General features: G+C 42.8%; 1 protein-coding gene and 1 long non-coding RNA gene across 4 annotated transcripts; one reads left to right on the top strand and one right to left on the bottom strand.

Annotated features, from left to right (window-relative positions):
• Window positions 1-3,947: 3,947 nt before the first annotated feature.
• LOC135090269 (xaa-Pro aminopeptidase 1-like) lies at window positions 3,948-24,557 on the bottom strand. 3 transcript variants are annotated; one of them, XM_063986887.1, is made up of 18 exons: window positions 24,494-24,557; window positions 16,216-16,396; window positions 15,818-15,890; window positions 15,050-15,229; window positions 14,551-14,665; window positions 14,199-14,315; window positions 13,501-13,638; window positions 12,919-13,042; window positions 12,527-12,653; window positions 12,049-12,195; window positions 11,354-11,567; window positions 10,844-11,000; window positions 10,572-10,648; window positions 10,162-10,230; window positions 9,959-10,035; window positions 9,724-9,819; window positions 9,272-9,531; window positions 3,948-6,644 (listed from the first exon to the last, which is right to left on the bottom strand). In XM_063986887.1, exons 1-18 carry the CDS (start codon window positions 24,540-24,542, stop codon window positions 6,449-6,451), a joined length of 2,397 nt encoding a protein of 798 aa, XP_063842957.1. In that variant the 5' UTR covers window positions 24,543-24,557; the 3' UTR covers window positions 3,948-6,448. The 3 variants fall into 3 exon arrangements, with proteins under 3 accessions (XP_063842957.1, XP_063842959.1, XP_063842958.1); XM_063986889.1 differs by lacking the exon at window positions 24,494-24,557 and adding an exon at window positions 20,768-24,116; XM_063986888.1 differs by lacking the exon at window positions 3,948-6,644 and adding an exon at window positions 6,763-7,776.
• Window positions 5,549-11,670, top strand: LOC135090271 (uncharacterized). Its single transcript, XR_010261839.1, has 4 exons — window positions 5,549-5,689; window positions 9,939-10,073; window positions 10,546-10,674; window positions 10,855-11,670. It is a non-coding gene; the product is annotated as an uncharacterized LOC135090271 (long non-coding RNA).
• Window positions 24,558-24,892: the final 335 nt, after the last annotated feature.

The raw sequence follows: 24,892 nt of genomic DNA, 5'->3' as shown, positions 1-24,892 counted from the left end.
TCCGGCACGTCGTCAGCAGCCCCGGCACTCTCTTCATTCAATCATTGCACTTTTCCCTGGATGCCTAGAACACTGGCTGGCTCCAGCATATGCATTCTTGAAAGGACTTTATCTCCGAAATTAAATCTCTTTCTGAGCCAGCCAGTGTTCTAGGCATCCAGGGCAAAGTGCAAGAGCAAAGTTTGGTGCCCCTCGCGTCACCTCAGTCAGTACTGAGGTGACCATGTGAAGGGGAGGGTGTGCGTGCCTACTGCCTGATAAGTTAACCAGTCGGTGTGTCGTGTCTATGGGTGGTGTTAGTACGTGTCTATTTCAACTCCCAGCCTGACAGAATTTGCTTTTTTTTTGTGTGTGTAACCACACCTATACAGTGGCTGCCAACGCTTACCCATGAGTTAAACCTTCTTGAGTTGGTAATGAGGAAGGCGTGGGCTCTAGCAGTGGACACCCGAAGGCAGCAGTGGGTCAAAACAAGCAAAATAAAGAAAAGTTTGGCTGTGAGAAGGTGCTAGACAGCCAGCCATAGTGACGAGGAGGCAGGAAGGTATATCACCACCACAGGCAAGGTAAGGTCAGGAAGTGTTAGAATAAATTTAGGTAACTTAACGTAACTTTTTAATGAATAACTGAACAATCCACGGTTTTAACTAATTTTAACGCATCTCACCTAACCTCCAGCACAATATATCCCTGTGTCAGCCTCCTCTCGTTGCTAAAAACCGTAAAATTTAACTTAATGAAAATGTAAACAATCTGGGTCGTCTCTGTTTATCAGCCATTATCCATCTTATCTGTGAGTGTTTTAAACCAATACTGTCGCAAAGCTGAGCCACATGACCAGGCTTTAATATCCGCTCGTTAGATATACCTGCCATTAATTAGTTTAAGTTTGGCGAGGGTTTAAATGAGTGAGAAGGGTTGGTCTTCCCCCCCACTGGCCCCCCACCGCCATCTTGGATAAGGCTCTCCAGCGGCCCAGCCCCCTCCGGTTCCAATATTATTTTTTTTATTTCCTAAGTATTTTATTTCGGCTTGTAGCTAAGATTTTATGGTTTGTAAAAATATTTCGTTGCTTTTTAAGTTATTTGAGCGCGTGTGTTGCGTGAGAAGTGGTGATTTTGGCGTTGTTTTTGTGTAAATAAGAGGGCCGTTTTCGGCGTATTTTTTTACGGTCCCAAACTAGATTTTTTATTTCAGCCTGTACTAGGTTCTTATTGGTTTTAAAAAATAGTTGGTGTTTTTTTAAGTGTGTTGCCGACCCGCTCAGTGAAATGCGTGCACCGTACACTTGTTTTTATTCGTGTTCAACTTCCAATAATATTGAATTTTTTTTCGGTAGATTTTTTATTTGTGCTTGTAGCTCACTTTAAATGGTTTTAGAAAATAGTTCAGATTTTTTAAAGTTTTTTCCGATATGTTTAAGCCAGAATGGGTGGACATTTGAACGATTTTAAATGGGGTGAAGGTTCCAACAGTTTCCAGATACTTCTTTTTAAATATCTTTAATACTACTGCGTTTTGAAATGTGTTGTTATTTGTGGCATTAGTTAAAATGTGTGGCAAGTCTGAATTTATAAAGCATTCCTGTCTAGCTGCGTTTTTTAGAGGGGTCATTTTCAAAATGAAATACGTACGTACGTAAATAACTGTCGCTGTGACGTCATCAACCCCCCAGCCGTGACGTCACAAGCCCCCCCAGCCGTGACGTTATCAGAGTGGTACCTTCCCTAACTCCCTTCCAGTCCCTCCCAGTATATATTCAGTGTTTTTTTTTTTTTTTTCAAGGTATTTCAAGGTGTGTGTGTGTGTGTGTGTGTGTGTGTGTGTGTGTGTGTGTGTGTGTGTTGCCTTATTTTTCGTTGTACAGATGGTGATGCAGTGTGTGTTGCTTTGTCTTTCGTTGTACAGATTGTTATGCAGTGTGTGTGTGTGTGTTGCCTTATCTTTCGTTGTACAGATGGTGATGCAGTGTGTGTGTGTGTGTGTGTGTGTGTGTGTGTGTGTGTGTGTTGCCTTATTTTTCGTTGTACAGATGGTGATGCAGTGTGTGTTGCTTTGTCTTTCGTTGTACAGATTGTTATGCAGTGTGTGTGTGTGTGTGTGTGTGTGTGTGTGTGTGTGTGTGTTGCCTTATCTTTCGTTGTACAGATGGTGATGCAGTGTGTGTGTGTGTGTGTGTGTTGCCTTGGCTTACGTTGTACAGATGCTTATGCAGTGTGTGTGTGTGTGTGTGTGTGTGTGTGTGTGTGTTGCCTTGTCTTTCGTTGTACAGATGGTGATGCAGTGTGTGTTGCTTTGTCTTTTGTTGAACAGATTGTTATGCAGTGTATGTGTGTGTGTGTTGCCTTATCTTTCGCTGTACAGATGGTGATGCAGCGTGTGTGTGTGTGTGTGTGTGTGTGTTGCCTTGGCTTACGTTGAACAGATGCTTATGCAGTGTGTGTGTGTGTGTGTGTGTGTGTTGCCTTGTCTTTCGTTGTACAGATCACTGATAGTGGTCAGTTTGGATTACTGTTTGCGGCCTTGTGACCTCGTCGTTACAACTATTACTTGTTCTTGTCAAGATGCCCAAACGAAAGTGTAAATTCACTGCAGAGATGCAGAACAAACTCCCGTGCTTCAAAAAAAGGCAGGGATGAGTGGGAAGCCTAGTGTTTGGTGTGTAAACCAGGAACATTTGTCTCACTGGCACATAAAGGCATTAATGACTTACAGTCACATGTGAGCTCTGAGAAACATAAGAGAGCAGTGCAAGAAGAGGGTCCATCAATGAAGATGACACATTATTATCAGCCATATGCAAAGGTAAATAAGTTGAGTTTCTTTTAATTAATTTACATGTTTTCCAGTATCATATCAGGACCATAATCAGGTGTTAGTGAAGGTGTCTGGAATTTTGATAGTTCATATATGGCAACCCTAATATATATATATTATTTATTATTATTATTTTTTTTTTTTTTTTTTTTTTCTCTCCTCTCCTCCACCCTCTGACTTCATGTTACCTATTAAGATCCTTCGCAGTGATGTTTTCCATGCCTTCACCCTGATAAAGCTTATGGACCTTATGAGTTCCGACCTACTGTTCTCCAAAACTGCCTCGTGCATGCACCTTGCCTACTCAAACTCTTTCAGCTCTGTCTATATTAACATCTACCTTTCCTTCTTGCTGAAAGTTTCCCTACATTCAGCTTGTTCCTAAAAAGGGTGACGGTTCTAATCCTTCAAACTACCATTCTGTTGCTTTGATTTCCTGCCTTTCTAAAGTTTTTATAATCTATCCTCAACAGGAAGAATCTGAAACATCTTTCACTTCACAACCTTTTATCTGATTGCCAGTAGGGATTTGGTCGAGGCTGCTCGACTGGTTATCTTCTGGCTTTCCCCTAACTGCAAACTCTGTACAGGGGTCTTATCTGTCTATGCATGGAGTATGCTTCACAGGTAGTGGGAGAGGGGAAAGATTCCACTCATACCACTCTTTTAGACAGGGTGGAATCAAAAGCTTCAGGTCTCATCAACTCTCCTCTAGCCAACTGTCTTCAGCCTCTTCTTGTCGCCTGTTTTCATGCCAGTCACTCTTCTTGCTAACTGCATGCCTCCCTTTCTCCCATGGCCTTGCTGCACAAGACTTTCTTCTTTCTCTCACCCCTATTCTCTCCACCTCTTTAATGTAAGAGTTTACCAGTATTCTCAATCATTCATCCCTTTCTCTGGTAAACTGGAACTCCCTACCTGCTTCTGCATTTCCTCCTCCCTATGACTTGAACTTTTCTAGAGGGAGGCTTCAAGACACTTAACCTGTAATTTTTGACTACCGCATTTGACTCTGTTTGGGGACTGGCACTTAAGTGGGCCTTTTTTTTCTTTATTACAGTTTTGTTGCCTTTGGCCGGTGCCCCTCATACATGAAAAGAAAGCAGTGTGGGGTAATGAACACAAAGATTAGTTTCGTTCTTTTTAATTTTAGTTTTATTTAAAGGTTGAATTTTATATATTTGAGTTTATTGATAGTAAATTATTTCAGTGTCTCAGTGGTACAACTAAATGGTTCACATGGTATGTTAAAAAGTTTCTCAGTGGCTTTGTTGCAGACTATTGTTATTTTGTTAAGATGCTTGAGTGTTTTGGAATGTGTACAGGAGACTTGTTTATGGGGATCTGGAAGTCTGTCAGTGTGTGTGTGTGTGTGTGTGTGTGTGTGTGTGTGTGTGTGTGTGTGTGTGTGAGAGAGAGAGACTGGGACATCAATACAGCAAGGAATAATCTTTATTGGCGTCAATAATACTGCTTTACAACAAGCACAAAGCAACAGATAACACTGCCTGGAGGACAGCACCACAACACTCCCTCTCCCCACAACCCTCACACACCACCTCTCCTTCTCCCACAACCCTCGAACACCACCTCTCCTCCCATAACCCTTGCACACCACCTCTCCTTCTCCCACAGTCCTCACACACCACCTCTCCTTCTACAACCCTCGCACACCACCTCTCCTTCTCCCACAGTCCTCACACACCACCTCTCCTTCTCCTACAACCCTCGCACACCACCTCTCCTTCTCCCACAGTCTTCACACACCACCTCTCCTTCTTCCACAACCCTCTCACACCACCTCTCCTTTTCCCATAACCCTCGCACACTACCTCTCCTTCTCCCACAACCCTCACATACCACCTCTCCTCCCACAGTTCTTTGTGCCTTCCAAATCTGGTTATAGTCACACTAGGTAACATGACACCTGGCTGTCTACCTCAGCACCATACGACCTATGTAGTTTTGTAGGTTAGTGCAATACTGGACAGTTCAGAGTATTCAGATTTTTTAATCAGTCATGTATAGAGATGGTGACAAGATGTGGTATGACTCACGCCCAGGAGGTTGACTAATTCACACTGTCTCTTTATCCTTGCATGTACCACTGCCAAAGACATTTCTACCTATTACTGTGGTGCCAAAATACTAATTTATCTAGACCAAGTGACTGTCTTTCTTCTCTCCTCCATGCAGTCACATATCTAAGGTGACACAGCAAGGCTCATCCATCAGTGTCCACCCAATCCCTTCCCTGAAAGCACAATTCCCAACACATCATGAAACTTTGGATTACTGTCATCACTAAGTCAGAGATCAAACACTCCGAGGCTTGAATTGTTTTAAGTTGTCTTCCTTGGGTTTGTTATGGTCAAGGTTCAGAAAGCCTTAAAACAAGTCAAGGTATGGAGGGAGTGGTCCAGGGTTTGCTGTGGTGACTTAATTAATCTAGACTGGCTCTGTGATGTTTCCTGAGATTTTGGTACATTTGTCCTAATTTCAACAGTGTTTGTACTTTAAGCTAAACTGGCTCTATAATGCATATTTTTCAAATTGCTTATTGATTCACATTTCCCTGAAGTTGCAATGTGTGTTTGCCAAAAATGCCATCGTTTATTTAATATTCCCCATTTCAGCAATGCCTTGTCTGCATCTCATCATCTGAGAAATGAAGGTTTGATCTCAAGTTTGTCATCATGGAGCACAACCCAAACTCCCCCTTGCCCTCCAACAGCCCTGTGTGTGCCTTGACAGCACCACGGCACAGCCCAGTGAGGCATTCACCTCAAGGGAAGGCTCTGCAGAGTGTGAAAAACATTGACGTATAAATGGCTCCTTAACTACAGTGATGCCCTGCAAGGACACATGGCAGGTAGGCATGATAATGTTTTGATGGGCTAGGCACACCACCTCAAGATTGTCTCTGCATGCACAGTAATTTCACAGAGTACTGTACATCTTGACTTTACAGCAACTGGTTTATGATTCTACATTTTCAAGAGAAAAGTTAAGTTGTGAGGTATCCTGCCATAGTAGACAGTCTCTTGTAATGGTACACTTGCATGAGAAATAAAAATTCAGAAGCCTGTACTAATGTGGAGGCAAGACTGGCAATAAGGAATGAACCAGATCCCTGCATGGCTGTTCAGGGATGGTTCATCTTTGACAGACACAGTAGTAAAAGCAACATTTTAATGTGCCATGGCATATTAAAATATGTTTGTTGTAGAGATGTACTCCAAGAAAGGCCTTGCACCAAAATATGAAAAAACATGTTGTATTAAATATGATTTAAGGGTAATAAAAAGTACAAGAGTCATGGCTGTGCCATCATGTGCTGGCTCAAAAGAAAGAGAAAAAATGGATTTGGGCATGGAGCAGCATATGTACAAGCTCAAGATGTGCAGCATTTGAAAGTTAACAAAAAAAAGTAATCCATTACAATTAACCAAAGTAAGTCAAACAACAGTCTAACTTTTATTAAGTTGTAGAAAACCAATCTTTGTCACTGTCATGCCCTTGACCCGTCACCCCTTTGATTGTCCATCATGCCAGTCAGGAGACCCTCAGTGAGGCCCAGACCTGCAGATCCCGGCACGGCTCAGTGGTGCAGCCACCAGCCCCCGCTCCACTACCTGGCCAGCGGCAGCAACAGCAGCAGGGTGGTGGTCAGGACGGAGGCAGTGGGGGCTGAGGCACTGTCCTTGTGCACGTTCTCGGTGGTGCTGGCGACGGCCTGCCTCATGGTGTTGTGCTGCCTGACGGCCGTGGTGCTGGAGGCTGGTAGGGCATGGCTGTCGTCCATGGTGGTCCTGATGGCTGGCATCCTGTTAAGCAATTTGTATAATGAGCTGCACTTGAAGGCTTGTGGTGAGTGGCACTTGTACAGAGTATGCTGTGTGTCATTACTGGGTGACTGGTGGCATGTTGGTATTTGAAAGGGGCTTGCAGGACATATATTTATTGTAAAGCATTAGAACATACATATTTATTGCAAAGCTTACATATATGAGTATTGGTTCACTTGCAAATGTTGCTTATAGTAATAGATAAATACTAGCAGGTGATGGTTGATAAATAATAGCAGGTCATGGTTGATAAATATTAGCAGGTCATGGTTAAGCAGTTCACAGTAATAAGCTATAGACTTGTGCACCACTGACATCCTCACCAGTGACCAAACTCCTTAGTGTAGCACTTTATCTGGCCCACCACACTCCACTCATGATTGCAAGGCCACTTTTGCTGCTCATACTTCCCACCTGACTAATCTATCCTTTACATCAGCTCAATTTAAGTTAGTTGTAGATTTTTCTTTACTATGGATCTACTGATTGTGGTGAGATGACAGTGAGTAACTGCAGTTGGTGGGGACGTAAGTATCAGCCATGTTGTGAACTGTGGGTCTGGCCTGAGGGGAGGGGGTTGGGTGGGGATGTGAGAGGTGGTCATGTGTCTACTCAGTCAGTCAGTCAGTCACTTTCCCTTTGGTTGCACTCTACTGCCACATCAACTTTGTCTCTACTCATGTGTACTCTTAATATGTCTTTAAGTATGGACTAATTCTTGTTATCAGTAAAATATTGATATGTTAGCAGAGTAACAAGTAAAGGGAAAACTTACATTACTTGTACTAAGTTGTGACATCTATTTTGAATAGGGAATCAGTGTACAAGATGTATCAGATATCTGGATATATTTCTTAATTTGCATAAAATATAAAAATTACAAGATCATATACTGCCAGTCACTTTCCAATGACAGTGACTGCAGATGCTGATACTTGTACACCTCCATTACATGCATGCCTTAGAAGGGAATCTAGCTAAAGGTTGATGCATTTTGGTGTTGATGCATTTTGGTGACGAACAACTATGGCCACCAGAAGGCTCTTGGTGGTGGTGTGTCGAGGAAGGAGTCAGTACAGGAACAGTCAGGCAGTCAATGCGTCAGTTACACCTGCAAATAAACATTGTAGTATTTTCATTGGTGCCTCTAAACTTGTCTGGAAAGAGCCTTATTCCATACCTTGGACACTTGCTGAACTGTAAAGTCCCAGCTCCTCAGTTTGTTCAAGGACAGTCATACCCACCTATAGAACTTCCCATTATGATGCAGCAGAACTGATCATGAGTGGCCTGGCCTTGCAGGATGATGAATGGAATATAGTATACAGCAAAACCCACTTAACTGGACTTAGTGTAGGAATACTGAGTCATTAAGTAAATTTCCTTAACCCTTAGAGTATACAAAGCCAATTAGAATTTTGGTTCATTCAAGCTCATTTTGGGTTATAAGACTTTTATTCCCAGAAGACCAGTGGTTGTGGGAATGTGTCCACAGGCATGGAGAGGATGGCAGGTGCAGACTGACCAGGGTTATACATCTGTCTGGACTAGATCATGATGTGAGTTGTTGTCATACTGATTACTTGATACTGTCAGCTTCCCATAATTGATCTTGTTAACTATAGAGTCTTGTTGATTTCATCACTGTGATGAAGTGTTGATTTTGTCAATGTGAAATATTGCTCCAGGAGCAGGAGACCCCAGGTGACTCATTCAAACATTCAGTAAATAGCACAGCATGACCTTTAGAGTACTGATGCTGTGATAATGAGGACAAGGAAGAGGACTGAGAATGATTAATAAATAAACAGCAGCATGCAACTCAGAATCATGGTCCAGGACAAACACTGATGTAGTTCCCATTTCACCTACACTTGTCATTCCCTCTAGAAACTGAGCAATGGAAACTCAGACCCTGTCTTGTGTTGTCCTTCCTGCCACCTTTAAACTTTCAATTGTGTGAACATTTGGGCAAAAGTCATTACATATTCTCTATCTTACTGATCCTCTTCTGATCTCTGTAATGTTCTTTCCTTAGAAACTGTGGTAAGAGATTCAGCCATAATGTGTACACACAGCAATGCATCACACAGCTATGCATCCACACCAGCAGTGCAGTGACTGAATGACTTGTTTTAAAGCCGAGTTTAACTGGTAAAGCTGAGTGATGAAGTTGTGGTGTTTGTGTGCTCACCATTGCCATGTTAGGTTGTGCAAGGCTGTGAATGCATTCATTTGAGGCAGAAGAGGTCCTTGAAGATGAGTCCAACTAATCCATAAACCAAGAACAGTCCAAGAAATGCCTTAAAGTCTAGCTATATTAAGTAATTACTGCAATGCACCACTTGTTAAATATGAATAAATAATACCTCAGGATGACTGCTGCATTAGCAGGTTTTCAGAACATGAGAATTTTGTTTTCCAGTAAAGCTTGGTTAAGGATATCAGTTCACCCAAAGAGGCCATGCCAGTGTCCAAATTACTTGTGATTGGTTGTTACTCATTCTGATGCACCAAAGTTAGTCCATCACCTGGTCCATGTTAAGTAGATTTTAGAATAAGTGGAGTTCCAGATTTAATACTGCACATCTTAGAAAAATCCCTGCCTGGTAGTAGTGGTGGTAGTAGTGGAGGTAGGGGTGGTGGACATGGTGGTGGTGGTAGTAGTGGTGGTAGTGGTGGTGGTGGTGGCCTTAGCAGGTGGAGAAGTGTAGGGGCGGTCCTGCTGGAGGCGGTCAGGGTTAGGGCACGGCAGTGGCTTTGTCTTGGCCACCATCCAGTCATAGGCCTCCCCACGGTTCTGGGTGAGCAGCTCTGGGCCCACACTTTCCTTCACTCGCTGGTGGTACGAGTTGAGCCAGTGGCACTGCAATGATGGGAAACCTCAGCTTCATGTTGGCTTACAGGAAGTCCATAAAGGTTAAAGAGAACCAGAAGGGTTATGAGGCACAGTGATGAGATGTCTTAAGGTCAAGACAGAGTCCTCTTGACACCTTTTGCCTCTCTAAATGCCCTCCACCTGCATTACTCCCACTGTTTATTCACCCTGCTGTCTTACCTGGTGATCATTCAGGAGGGTAAGGTTGATCAGCTTGGTCTCAAATGGCACAAGCGTCACCGCCTCAAAGCCCAGCATGCGTTTGTTAAAGGTGTACTGCAACAGGAGGAAAGAATGAATTTAGTGTAATTTCTGCAAATCTGTATAGCTAGTGTTGATAAGTATTTGGTTAATTTAAGTATGGGAATCCTGGTAACATTTTGGTGTTTTTCCAGTGGCGCAACCTTCTACCAACCTTAGTGTCGAGAGGCACCACTGTCAGGATGGTCTCCAGGCGAATGCCCCACTCATTGTCCTGGTAGTAGCCAGGCTCTGGGACAGAAACACATGCACAGGATTTCAGCAATTAGGTCAGTAATGCATTCAAGTATCACCATATTTTAGGTCTAGATAACAAAAAATCTGTATATGCACATTTCCTGTCACCCTCATACTTACCGTCTGAAAAGAAGTGGCCAATTTCCAGTTCATGCTCCTCGTCACTATAGATGCGAACTTGTGTTGGTGCTGAAAGGGAAACAAAAGCCTTAACCTGCCACTCAAGCAGTAATGCTTGCCTTTGATGTTGTTATTCCATTTCTTCATAAATGTGGAGGTACAGGAAATGCTGCAAGTTGAGCACTGTGTGTGTGTTTGTGTGTGTGTGTGTCAGTGTACATAGATCAGTGGTTCCCAAGCAGTCTTACAGGATGCTCCCATTTGTTGCTTCTAACAAACCTACACATCCCTCCCTCACATCACACATTTGTGCAATATATGTCTTTGCATGAGACATTTTACAAAGTGGCACTGGCTCCAGTGCAACCCGTGAGTGAATTTCAGATGAGGCGTTGCAGCCGTGTCCTCACCTTCGTGCACGCTGAGGTAGTGCCCAATGCCGTGCCCTGTGCCATGACGGTAGTCCAGCCCCACCTCATAAAGCGGCCTTCGAGGAAGGATACAAACACATTGGTATTTATATGCATGAACCTGTGTGAGTTAAATGTAAGCTGCCATAAAGGACTGATGTTCTTATTCATGTCTATATCCTTTCCTATACAATCTTTTGTTCTTTAACCTGTCCATGTTTCTCTCTCTCTCTCTCTCTCTCATTGTTGCAGATCTCCTAACATCTTGTTACCTCCTCGCCAGAATGTCCACATCAGAGTCCCCGGTGCCTTCAGGGAACACCAGGGTGGCGAGGTCAATGGCGCCCATCAGCACCCTGGTGTACGCCTCCACCTGCATGGGCGTGGGTGTGCCGTAGTGCAGTGTGCGGGTCACGTCTGTGGTGCCATCTGTGGGGAGAGAGGGAGGCTGTGAGGTGGTTCAGATAGTAACAAGTACCTTCTGCTCCTCTTCTTTACCTCATTACTCCAATCCCTTCTCATTTTTGTTCTTCCTCATTATCTGTCAGCCTTCCCCATTCTTGGCCTGCATGGTATTTGTAACAGAGTGGTCTTGTTCCTCTTACTTTCATTACTCTAATATTAACATTACTGTACTCACAGAATCAAGACTAAACATCTGCTCCCTCATTTCCTGCTTTCCCTCCCTCATTTCCTGCTTCCTTAACCACCTCACCCAAAATGTACACTACATATCCCTCCCTTTCTCCCTCCTGCCTCCACCAGCTCCCCTCTGTCCTCACCCTTGTACTGGCCGCCACTGTCCACCAGGTACAGATTATCAGCCGTAATGTGCAGCTTGGTGTCCTGTCTAGGCCGGTAGTGGATCACAGCGCCATTTGGACCAAAGGCACTGATAGTATCAAAGGACACGCCCATGAAGTTGCGCTGTTCCTGCCGCAGCTCATACAGTCTGGTGGCTGCCTCTATCTCATCCCAGGCATTCCCAGCCTCCACCTAGGATAAGATTTTTTTGTTGCATTAAATGGAAGATTGTAGTGGGCAAGTTAATACAGAGTTCCCTAACCCTCTGCAAGCTAATAAAGGATTACCTAAGAAAGTCTGTTTAATAGTAGGACTTACCTTGATAACCATAAGTATTGGGTGTACACTTAACTGCAGTTCCGATGGTTACTTGAATAATGTGTGCGAAATTTATCCCATTAAAATTTCTTTCAACTTTTGTCTTACCCAGTCCAGTGGTGACAGATGCATTTCATCAGAAAAAGAGGGAAAGGAGATGAAGGACTGAAGAAGATGGAAATATTTTACAATGTGTCAATGAAGAGGGGGAGAGGGAGAAGAAAAATCAGTAAAATAAGGATAAGATGAAACCCAGAAGTGAGTGTGATTCAGGTGATGAGAAAGCAGCAGTGCCATTCTTTACACCACACACTACCTGTCACTCTGCCACTCAGGCCAAACCAGCAGTCCTCACCTCTGTCTCCATGAAGGCCAGGAAGGAGATGACAGCCACGGCATCCCTAACGTGAGACGCCTTCATGCCCTGCACCTCTGTGGGGTTCTTGCGCGCCTTCATCAGCAGCACTGGGGACACAACCACCAGCCTCTTGTCCTCCGGCACCTGGCAATAGGACATGGTGGTTAAGATCTCTTCCTTGCCCTTAACAATGAGATCTTTCTTTGTGCTCTTGAGGACGTGCATGGAGAATGTTGGGATGCTGGATATACAGATGTGACACTGAAATTTATGCATATAGGAGCTCTCGTTTCCTAAATACCAATACGTCTCTGATGATTTATTTCCTCCTATCTTGTTTGTCTACTTAATATTCTCTCTCTCTCTCTCTCTCTCTCTCTCTCTCTCTCTCTCTCTCTCTCTCTCTCTCTCTCTCTCTCTCTCTCTCTCTCTCTCTCTCTCTCTCTCTCTCTCTCTCTCTCTCTCTCTCTCTCACCGCTGAGTAGATGGCAAAGGAGGCACCGTCAGAGTAGGACCACTTCTTGGGCAGTATCACCTTCTTCACTTCAGGGTTCAACTCAAGGGCTCGGAGGCGGTTCAGGATGGCAGAGTAAGCCGTGATGCTGCAGAGACAGGGAGGTTAGGGGTTGGAATAGTGAAAACAACTATATTGTGGTGTGAGGAGTGAGATGTAACTGAGGCTAGGATAGTGAAAGCATGCATTTTGGGTCTGTGAGGAGTGGTAGGTAACTTGGGGCTCAGAGGATGGGTGGGAGGGGTCTGAAGATGGCTGGGAAATTAAGAAAATCCAGCTAATCATCTCCGGCCTTTGAAAATACAAGGGGAGAGAGCAGAGCATCATAAAGGCAAAAGTGGGGGAGGACATACGTGACACACTCCTGGTCGTTGCACTGGTTCACGTTGAGGTGCAGGTCCACAGCAGGTGTAATCTTGCCCTGGGGAATGAAAAGCTCCACTCCCTTCCGATCCACAATGACATATCCTCGGAACACTGGAAGAAGCAAGATTAGTAAGAGGACAAGGAGCAGGAGGACCAACTTTGTGCTTTATTTGATGCCACACTGTTCTAGAGATTGGAGAGTTTTGTCTGTATATGTATGTGTGGATGAGACTGAAGAAGCAAGTGGGACTGTTCTTGTGTGTGTGATAAGGAGAACTAGGGAGAGACTAGCCAAGCAAATGGGACAGTTTTTGCATGTGTCTAGGTAAGACTAGACAGTGAAATACATAAACCAGTTCAGGTAAGTAAATAAGGCAGATCTTGTATGACTTTGAGAGACTAGACAAGCAAATGAGGCAGTTCTGAGAGATTAAACACTGAGATAAATGAAGGAGTTTTTGTGTTTAAGTAAATAAGGCAGTTCTTGTATGTGTGTGCATGTTTGAGAAGACTAGACAACAGTAAATGGGACTTCTTGTATGTTTGTGGTGAGGCTAGACAATACCCACCTGGTGTAGTCTTCACATCACTGCCTCGCACATTCAGGAGCCACGCCACCTCATCTGGGGATGTCACTACCAACAGGTCAGCTCCTTTCTTCACCATCTCCTCCCGCACCTCTTTCACCTTGTCCTCCCAGCGCTTGCCTGTACAAGAGTTACAGGAATAACACTCAAACGTCCTGCAGTTAACTCACAATTAGGAGGACTAGGAGAGAGAGAGATGGTGAAAAGGGATGCTGAGAATGACACCAATTTAAAATTGCAGGGAAAAGGAAGAAAGCAGGGATGAGAAAGGAGGCTGAATTGATACCTATTAAAATTACAATGAAGAGGCAGAGAATAATATCAATTAAAGCTATACCGAAAAGAATAAGGATGAAAAGGGAGACTGAGGAAAATGCCTATTAAAAGTACAAGGAAGTAAAAGAAGAAAGAGAAAGGAGGCAGAGAACAATCCCTATTAAAATTAGAAGGAAGAGAAAAGTCTGAGAGGCGTACATTATTGACTTCAAGGAACAATTCTTTCATCACCTATTCTGACCAGCCCCTGCCACTCGCCAGCGAAGCCCAAATTACATGTACAGATTGGGTCCTCAGAGTAGGGAAGAAAATAAGGGTGAGAACCTAAGATGAATACCAATACAAAATATATACATACAAGGAGCAAGAATTACCAAGCATTCTAACAAGTCCCTGCCACTCACCAGCAAAGTCCAGCTCGTGTATAAAGATTGGGTCTTCAGGGTATGGCGGCCGCTCCTCTGCAGGCCACACCAAGTCCATCAGGTTGGTCTCCTCCGCCACCAGACTGATATCTGAGGCTGGAATGACACAGATCCATCAGAACAAATTAAGACTTCCTCTCCCCTAAGAATATTAAGGAAACTACGAAATTGCTGGAATGAAGCACAAGTTTCACCAGGAGACAAAACAGAGATTCCTCTTAAAAAGTTTCCACTGGAGAGTAAAACGATCATGAATCTCTCTCTCTCTCTCTCTCTCTCTCTCTCTCTCTCTCTCTCTCTCTCTCTCTCTCTCTCTCTCTCTCTCTCTCACCTGCCAGGTCCTTGCTGTAGGTCTTCCAGGTATCAGCACTCACTAGTTTAGGGTCGGCAGCCACCTTGCCTCCCGCTGGCACTACCTCCTTCAGCCACTCCATCACCTTGGGAACCTGACGTCGGAAGGGAGAAAAGTATAAAAAAAATCAAACAAAATAAGGATAATCTTGTAATAGCAATGGCGTTCCCATCTGAGCAACATTTCTCATGGGCTGTGATGCGCCTCCTACGCAGGTTGGGCAAGAAATTTGTGTAACAAATGGTCGATATGGAAAAATAAACATCCAAAAAGTAAGAAAACTAAATAGAAAAACTTTCTCAAAAGAAAAAAAAAACGTACCAAACCTCCGATTAGGACTCAAAAAGAAAAAAAACACACTAACATTCCAAATAATAATAATAATAAAAAATACAAATAAAATCAGTCTATGCATGCCAGGAAGCAAAATCAACAGTAATACTTCAACTAGAAATAGCGCGGCAGTCGCACCACTCACCCCCTCCTGGCCACTCTTCATCAGTAGCCAGTGACAGTCCAGCTCGTCCTCCGCTTGCAGGAAGTAGCGACCGTCGGTCCAGAGGGCCTGCTGGGTCTCCGTCACCACCGCCAAGCCATAGGTGCCCGTGAAGCCCGTCAGGAAAGGCAGACGGTCCTCGGCTTCCATTGTGTAGCCATCCTGCGCGGGACATTGCTCATTTTGCCTCTTTATTTATTATTTTTTTGTGCCTTTTGTAGCACTTTTTTTTTTTTTGTCATACCCTTGAATTACTTGATTTTGTGCATTTTGACTTTCACCTGCAATTAGTACATTCAAATCCCAGCCCGCTTAACTTTCTTTTAGTTGTAGTTTTTAGTTTTTGTTTGTTTATGCTTTTAAAATTTGAACTATATTCTATTTTTATTACTTTTACATTTCATTTTAACACTTGCTATTTTTATGCAATTATTTATTTTTATTTTTTTATTATTATTTATTTATTTTATTTATTTATTTATCTATTTTTTGGAGGGCGCCATATGACCTTAGTTGTGGTGCCACGCAAGAATTTTTTTAATCACTTAACTTCACTATGCGCTTTGGGAACTGTCCTAATATAGAAGCTGGATAGCACATAATCAAATAATAATAAAAAAAAAAATGTACACATGAAGGTAAAGAGAGAAGGTTTAGCGTACACAGGACCACACCATGAATCACACGGTGCGATAAAGATTTGGTCTAACGGAAAGATGACACACGAAGAGCAAGAGCCGCTCGCCTCACCTGCTCTCCGTTGATGGGCACGATGTAGGCCGTGAAGTTCCGTAGGTCCATCTCCTGCCGCAGGTGTGCCACTCTGAAGGCGAGGAGGGAGGTGGAGAAATTACCAGAGAGAGAGAGAATTTTACATTTGAAACATTGATTTACTGGTACGGAGATAGCAGAAAAATCAAGGATAATTGAGGAATAGACTAAAAATACAAAAACAAGACACTCACTTAAAAAAAAAAAAGAAAAAAAAAGGAAAAAAAAAAAAAACTATTATCATCACGCCTGAACCCATTACATTACTTCTTACCCGGTCTTAACTATACACTGAATCTGAAGCGAAAATCAGGTTCTGGCAGTTCGAAGCTCAAGAGAAGCGTTTGGAGACAAGACACGATGCTACTGTGACTTACTGCGTGGTGGTGTTGACTCGAATCCTCGGCTCCACGTCCAATTCTCCACAATTCTTTCTGTCCTTCAAGGTGACTGTTTTCTTCTGCGTCACTGCTGCCGTTGTGTTTTGCTGTCCATGCTCCTGCACCTGCTTTTGTCCTTGATGCTCTTCACCCTGCCGCTTTCTCCTCAACAACGACACTGCAGGCATCAGATTACTATTAGTACACGCCCTCGCTCCTCCTTCGTCAGTGTAGATGCGGTGATGCTGCTACAGTTAGGGGTTGTGTTACGCTATGTACAAAGTGGCTGTTACGACTTCATTAGTGAGTGAGAGAAGCCCTGGTGGTTTATGGTGAATTAGTAAGAGTAGTAGTGGTAGTAGCTGGGATTATCTGAAAATCCACCATTCCGTAGTGAAGTGTGCGCAACTAAATCTCATGTCACTTATAAACACTGAAACCTTATTTGTATTAGCGTGCAGAATAGGAAGTTTTACTATTATTATTATTTTTTTTTTTTTATGTTAGAGGGTCAGCCAAGGGGTAAAAAAATTAAGTACATGTATAACGGCCTGCTCTTAGTACAGTTCCCAAAGAAGAACCAAGGGATAGAAGAAAGAAAAGAGCCAATTTATTCTTTGCCTTGATACCAGACAAACCCGTATTTTGAAACACTGGGCTCTCATTAGAACTACTAGAATGTCTATCAGAGGCCACAGAAATTATTATTTAAGGTATTTTACCCACTGACAATAAATGCAGCTTGTTAGAGTCATGAAAGCACCCTTGAAAACGCGTATCAGAGGCCACGAAGATAACTTGCTGCTTTTTTTTTTTCCAATTATAATACGAAATTCTTCATTGGACTCAATAATATTATGAAAGCACTCGTGAAAAACTATAATGACTTCTATTTTAAACTGTTGAAAAAAATGACGCTGACATCTTTGAAATAGTAATCGTAAGTAAGGTCAGGTTGTTAAGTGACATTAGATTTAGCCTGCAAGGTTCTTCACTGAGTGGTGGATGTTAGAATGATCCAGCAGCACTTGGTTATAACAAGACTCAAGCTTGGAGTGAGGCGGCCCGTCAGTCACGTCTCACATCGGGCACCACAACGCGGGCACAGTGCCACAGTACGGGGAATGGATTTGTTAGGCGCCCAGGCATAAAACCAGTCTTTAGTTTGTTAGCTTCTCCTCAAAGCACAGAGCACTAAAGAAGTCTGTGTTGTGTTTGGTGGCTTACCGGAATAAAAAAGTTTTGTATGTACAATGCTCAGTGCTTTGTAGATTCTTCTGCTTTACAAAAAAAAAAAGTATTCGATGCTTTGAAAAACGCAGTGTTCTGTACTTATATATATATATATATATATATATATATATATATATATATATATATATATATATATATATATATATATATATATATATATATATATATATATATATATATATATATATATATATATATATATATATATATATATATATATATATATATAAAACTAACAGAAAATGACACTTTTTATGGTGTCCGAGGATTTATAATTTGCAGTGCACGTTGTATGAAACAATTAGTGTTTAGTGGTTGTCGAAGCGCGAACGCTGGTTAAGCCTGGCCGCCAACAGCCCACGTGGGTGACTGTAGCACTGACCCGCGTGTACAAAGCTTGCCTGCTAATCTGTGCTGAAAAGGATTAGTTAAGACATGGATTTACTAGTAGTCCTCTCCCCCTCAGCCCTCCATGCAATGCACCGCACCCAAAACATGAAGTGAACCACCAACCAACAAACCACCGAAGCCCCGAAACACCGACACACGAGACTCTTACATCTAGCAATTCAGTCATGACCAAGAGTCGAGGAACCTCCTGCATTCACTACTGGTCTGCCTTTCCCTTCTTAGTGTTAGGTCCTCTACTGACAGTCTTGTAAATCTGATAAGTGACTGATTTTGAGTAGATAAGAGGACACACAGAGAGAGAGAGAGAGAGAGAGAGAGAGAGAGAGAGAGAGAGAGAGAGAGAGAGAGAGAGAGAGAGAGAGAGAGAGAGAGAGAGAGAGAGACTGATAAATGATTGATAGGACAGACTGATGGAGTGTAGTGAACTGACTTATTGGTCATGACTGTACGTACACACATACATAAACAAAAATATAATGAAAATAAACGGAAGGAAAGTGCAGATGTAAAAAAAAAAAAAAAAAAAAAACAATCACTAGGAGAAAAACGTAAAAAATTAACAGCGCATTAATTACAATGAAAAGTAACATTCATAAAACATATTAGTTAAAAAAAAGAAAGTGCAGATCAAAGTACAATAAATGTGTGAGTCAAACAGAGAAAAAACCAAGATCTATAAAATAAAAGGGGAGAAAAAAAATTACCAAGAAAAGAAAAGAATAAAAAATAAATAGCAGCTGCATCTCAACAACACACCCGAAGCTGAAATAACAACAGCTACAAGAAATAAGGAAAGGATTACAAAGTCTTAAGAAGCACCGCACCAACAGTAGTAGTGTGGTGGTGGTGGTGGTGGTGGTGGTGGTGGCGTAAGCTTTCCACCTCCCCATTCAAAGTCAAGGTAGTGGAGTAATAAAAACAAATGAGTAAATAAATAAATACTCTGCCAAAAATATTACCAAAGCAAGGAAAAAGGCACATCATATAAAAAAAAGGAGGTATAATTGTCACAGGGAAAACGTAAGAAACAGAAACATCCATACAATAAAAATAAGAATTAGGACGTTTAAAAATCACAAAGAAACACAATAAATGCTACAGAGGGAAAAAACAATAAAATAAAATAATCAATCACACCCAGAAAAGAAGAATAAATACCAAAAAAAAAAAAACACACAAAAACACACCAAATAATTCACCCGGTTCATAAAAAAAAGGTAGAAACAAAAAACAAACCGAAAAAAAAAACACTCCCCAAATACATTCGCTTCCCTGACACCAACAAAATAAAAGAAAGAAACCAAAAGAAATCACGAAAACCCAAACCCGTATTCTTAAACGCTTGGTTCTTTCACCTGGACTGTTTTTCAAAGGCCACAGAGGCGATTAGTGGGGTTTTCATGGGTGGTCCTCCTACTGATGCAGAATCCTTGTTAAACTATCACTAGGATCACACACACATACACACACACACACCCTTGAAAACCCCAATAACTCCCACCAGAGCCTGTTAATCCTTTCATTGGGAGACAATCCTTTGATTACAATTATTTTAGACACTCAAGATACAGATATGTTATATGAATCTCCAGTTTCTCTGATTACAATGGCGTCAGAATAGATAATCACAATTTTTGCCCATTTACTTTTGTACTTCAGTCTTTTGAGTACTTGTGGCCAAAACAAAGATGAAATGTACCTTGTTTCTCTTTTCTTTAAGGTGTTCATAATTTTAGAGCTCTGAATTTCTACTTTTATAGCCGAAAAAAGGAGAAATTTACTCTTTTCTTACTGTATTCTAAATCTTATACGAGCTCTGACTGCCAAAGGACTGCATCGGTGAAAGGATTAAAGGATAAACACATGGAAAGCGTTTAAGAAGACGGATTACAAGTGGTCCCAGTGCTATGTACAGGACACGGGTGGTGGGAACAGCAAGTTTTGGTGATGAGGCGTGAGGGCACGAGAGCCTACAGGAGCATGCAGGGCCAGGCGAGCATTCCTCACTAGGGCTACAGTGTGCAAGACAGCCGCGCGTCAGTGTTCAGGTGAGTACTGGCTGGAACTTTTTACTTACATGTTGCGCTCAGATACAACAGCTTGAAGGTTGCCCGCTACACTACCTGACTCTCCGGCCGCGCTATCGTTAGTGCTCAAAGCAACAACACTAATGGAGCTAATGGATAAATTATGCATTAGTCTTAGGATCTTCTTCCTTTTATTCATGTACAAGTTCAAGTTGGTTCTTGTTTGTTTGTAATTTCTTTTATGATACGTGTGTGTGAGTGTGTGTGTGTGTGTGTGTGTGTGTGTGTGTGTGTGTGTGTGTGTGTGTGTGTGTGTGTGTGTGTGTGTGTGTTACCTGTGCGGACTTTTACATTTAGAATTAGTTAACTAACTCCTGCTGACACACAACAAAATGTAATAATAAATATGATAAATAGGTACACTTTGATTTGTCACGTCCTGCTCAGCTGTTCTGCCAAGTGATCAGTTCCTAGCTCGATGTTTGGGCATGTTCACAGACCCACGCTCCTTTGTCTCACAAGCGGACGAAAAGTAAATGATTTTCCACGTAAAACCATGAAATTCATTCATATATACGTTGCTATTACAATTTCACCTAACCTTACCTTACCTAGCCTACCTGCCACGTACGTACAATCTTAAAAATTAAAATAATAATACCAGCGATATTCTACACGTACATAATGGCAGGCCTTTTTTTAAGTAAGCATTTCTTTCTTCCACTTCGTTGCCCTTGGCCAGTGCCCCTCTTATATAAAACAATGAAACATATAATGTTAAAAATCCATACTAAAGATTCCGTCCGCTAGCGAAACACGTTTTAATTCTGTTAAAAATGCCGAAAATAACTGCTCACGGTGTGCTGCTCTGGTTACGCTGTCACCACTCCTGCTGTGGGCCTGCCACTGGGGGCCTGAGTGTTGCGGTGGACGGGTGTTCGCAATAAAGCCCTTGTCACATGATCAGCGCGCAACTGTGGTGGTTCAGTACAAGAGTAGACAATGCGTGGAGACTGATCATGGAGGCGTGATGAACTGAAGCACCAGCCTTGCTCGAGCAGGTTCGTGAATGATACAAAACTCCCCGTGCACCACGCTCGTCAGGGGCACCGGCGAGGAGCGTGCCTGGCTGCCACACTCGCCCACTGACCATGTGACAACGCTTTTTGGAATGAGTGAGTCCTTGATCCTCACAGTCAGAGGCGGCACTGGGCGAGGCGTGAGGACAGCAAGACGCCTCACACACCAAGATGGCGCCGGTGGACCGTGGCAGACAGTAGCAATCAGTGGTAGTCTTGTTTTTCATCCCAAGGGAAGTTAAAAGTATATAGACTATCACGGATGTACATGAAACTCGTTACCTCATTACAGTGACGTCAGGAAAGAAAGACGGTACCTTACTTAACATTCACCGGGATCATAAGAGTATTCTTGAAAACTATCGCTTACTTCCTCTAGAGCCTGTTGACAGTAGGAGAGATAAGCTGAAAGATTCTGAAAATACTCTGAAAATACGATTCCCCGAGGCAAGATGAAGAAATAGATTGGCTGCGTAAGAGGCTGACGAGACAGGCGGGAGAGTGGATCTGTAATATACGAACATGGGAAAACACGCTACACAAACAAGAAAATAACTGAAAATGAAATTACTAAAAGAGGAAGTGACGTCACTCAATGAATATGATTTTGATTTTCATCTTGGTGTTACAAATGACATGATTTCTCCCAAGCCACGCCTGAAAGTCTGCGCATGCGTGTAGTCTATATATTTTTCTCAACCGCCTTAACCTTATTACAATGATTTAGCTTTATATTACAGCTAAGCACCACACACACACACACACACACACACACACACACACACACACACACTCCAGAAAACAGCAGCAGTGATATATAACTGTAAAGACCGTAGATATATTAAACACCCACAGAGGGCAAGTTACCGTTTTCTTTCCTGACTCATGTTTGGAAACTCCTAAAACTGACGATCACTAAAATAATAATCTTCAAAACTTATTAATAAATACCATTATACACAGATGCTGCCGAGGCGTACACACACACACACACACACACACACACACACACACACACACACACACACACACACACACACGTTGTCCAAGAAGCAATCCTAACTCAAACCAAACTAAAACACGTCCACTCTTACACGAGAAAGTTCTGGCTACACACACTCCTCCATTTAAATACCCTTTGGTACTACAGCAGCGGCGACACACACACACACACACACACACACACACACACACACACACACACACACACACACACAGCACCTGGTCTAACACTACTACAGCACCTTGCATAGTATAACATTCACACACACAAACACACGTGGAAACATGACATACAAAACAAGAGCACACTACAGCTCAACCGACCACGTGGATTACAAATTTTACAAAACGCTCACGAACACTTGGGTTTGAAAAAGAAAGGAACACTGGAGCCGCTACTTAAGACCTGTTGACTCAAGGACACTGTATTCTGACACGCTTCATTCCTTCATCAGGCCGATCTTCAAAGGCCACGGAGATAAATCAGGCTATGTCAGTTTCTCAAGTTTTTTTTTTTTTTTCTAATGATGATGCAGGGTACTCATTAACCCATCACTGGAATCATGAATGAACAGCCAAAATCACCAGGACCATGAAAAAACACCCTTGAAAACTTGCGAAATCACTAGAATCATAAAAAAATACCCTTGAATACTAATAGCTTCACTAGAATCATGAAAAAAACACCCTTGAAAACTAATAACCAACAAAATCATTAAAAAAAACTACTAGAACCATGAAAAAAAAGCATCCTTGAAAACTAATAACTTCACAAGAACCATAAAAAAAAAATGAAAACTGAAAGAAAAAAAAAAAGATCCTTAAAAACCCTGATAACTTCCCCTCACGAGCCTGTAGAAGTCGAGATGAGGCCCTGAAACGTCTAAGGATACAGTCTATGACCAAGGGACGACCTGGCGGAGGTACAAGATGCGGGACAAGGAACTGAGGAGGCGGGCTGTGCAGTTAGAGGCGCCGCGCTGCTATGTACAAACCAAAGAGGGTGTAACAGTGTACCAAGAGGACTCCACTAACTCTCCAGGAACTCTAGAATCCTCGGAACAATAATACCATGGCTCTTATTAGAAAGGTGGGTGGAAAATTGTACAGAATCACGCCTGTCTCACTCTGGCCTCTTAAATTCCTTGTTCTTTTTATTTTCAAAGGCCAAAGATTTTTACTTGAGTTCTCGTTATCAATACCGTTTTCTGTAATCACTTACTAGCCTAATCTAATTGTGTAAAACTGAATTCTCTATATGACTAATAAGATTGCGACGGTAATGACACGTGTAACAATGCTAAATAGTGTTCCCAGAGAAATATAACTAGTTTTCTTTACTTCTAGAGAAAACTTGGGTGAGAGGGGAGAGACTCTGCCTAACTGCTGTTCCTCAGAAGCTCCCAGTACAAAAGACTATAGTTACGTTCCTTGATAAACATTTCAACTCTTTCTTCACTTCATACTGTATTCTCGTCAAGGCCAGAGTGAGAAGGAAGTAACTCAGCACGACAGCCGTCCTCAGAAGCTTCCAGTACAAAAAGGATAAAAAATAAAATACGCAAATAGGATTCCAGTTTCTAGTGCTGGTTAACTTAGTCCCTCAAGTCAAGACCACAGGCCACCTTCGTGATATGGTTAGGTTGTCAGTGGTGGTCTTCCAAAGCTTGGCTGGGGAGTCTGTGTAATAAAACCGCATGGAATTGAAGAATAAGCACCATCAAGTTAGATTAGTTTTGATTGGCTGTTGTGATTTTGGTAGTTTTGCTGGTAGCCTTGAGACTTGGTTGTTGGGACGCTTTGTTCTTTCATCAGGATTGTTTTCAAAGGCCACAGATATCAGTCGGGTTCTCAGGGGTGTTTTTTTTATCGCATTAGTGCAAAAATCCTAGGAAAACAACTAGAATCATGAAAACACCCTTGAAAAGCAAACTGGTCTGCACTAAAGCCTATTAAAAGTAGTCGAGACGAGACGACGAAAAGTTTTAAGAGCAGCCTCCCATGCGGTCCTATTATCTCTAGAATCTCCCAAGGTTTAATACAATGAATGGCCTTCCTTCACCGCTGCCTGATATGTTTGCCCTGAAGCCTCCCACAGCCTGATGACGTCCACTCGCCTGCAGCAGAAGTGTACACCTTTACAACCCGCGCAACGCAGCCAGCGCCAGGGCCCCCAGCACCAGCCACGCGGACGCCCCCCTGCCCCCCGCGCCGCCGGCATCCCCCAGCAGGTCTGTCACTGTTAGCGCGGCCATATTGTCAGTGGAGGAGGAGGTTGAGGAGGACTTGCCTGCAGAAGGGCCTGTGTAGCCGCTGATGCACGGGATGGGCTCCGTCTTGGCCACCACCCAGTCGTAGCCTCGCCTGCGGCCCTGCGCTATCAGCTCCCCGCCCACCACGTCCCGCACACGGGCGTGGTATGAGTTGATCCACCGACACTGGGTATGGACACAGGACAAAGGACACGGCCATCAGAGGGTATTCGTTGGGTACTCTGCTTACTGTCTAATCGCGGACTGGCGCCACGTGGGAAGAGGTCAAGACAGCGCATGTGAGAGTCAGCCCCGCGTGTTTTGAATGGCTTCGTACTTCGCGTTCTCGAGTCAGCCGCGAAATTTGAATGTCTTGTTGCTTTACTATCCCGACCAGGTATTCACTGATTCATTGCTACACACTCTTTCTCCAAGATCCCTTCCAGCTTTTCAACCGCTTATATTTTGTATTACAGCACGTCAAACCCTCTTGTAGTCTAAAAAAAATAAATAAATAAAATAAAAAATTTAAAAAATACATTAATCTTTTATTCTCTCTTATTTCTATCTGTCCATGCAAACCATATTTTTGGTAAGCAAGGACTTTTGCCATCACAGGCTGGAGGGAGTGAGGCACAGCAGCACTCAA

This window comes from Scylla paramamosain, chromosome 34, assembly GCF_035594125.1.
Source record: "Scylla paramamosain isolate STU-SP2022 chromosome 34, ASM3559412v1, whole genome shotgun sequence".
Taxonomy (NCBI): Eukaryota; Metazoa; Arthropoda; class Malacostraca; order Decapoda; family Portunidae; genus Scylla; species Scylla paramamosain.
Note: the sequence above shows the minus strand (reverse complement) of the source record. Positions and strands in the feature narration are given on the sequence as shown.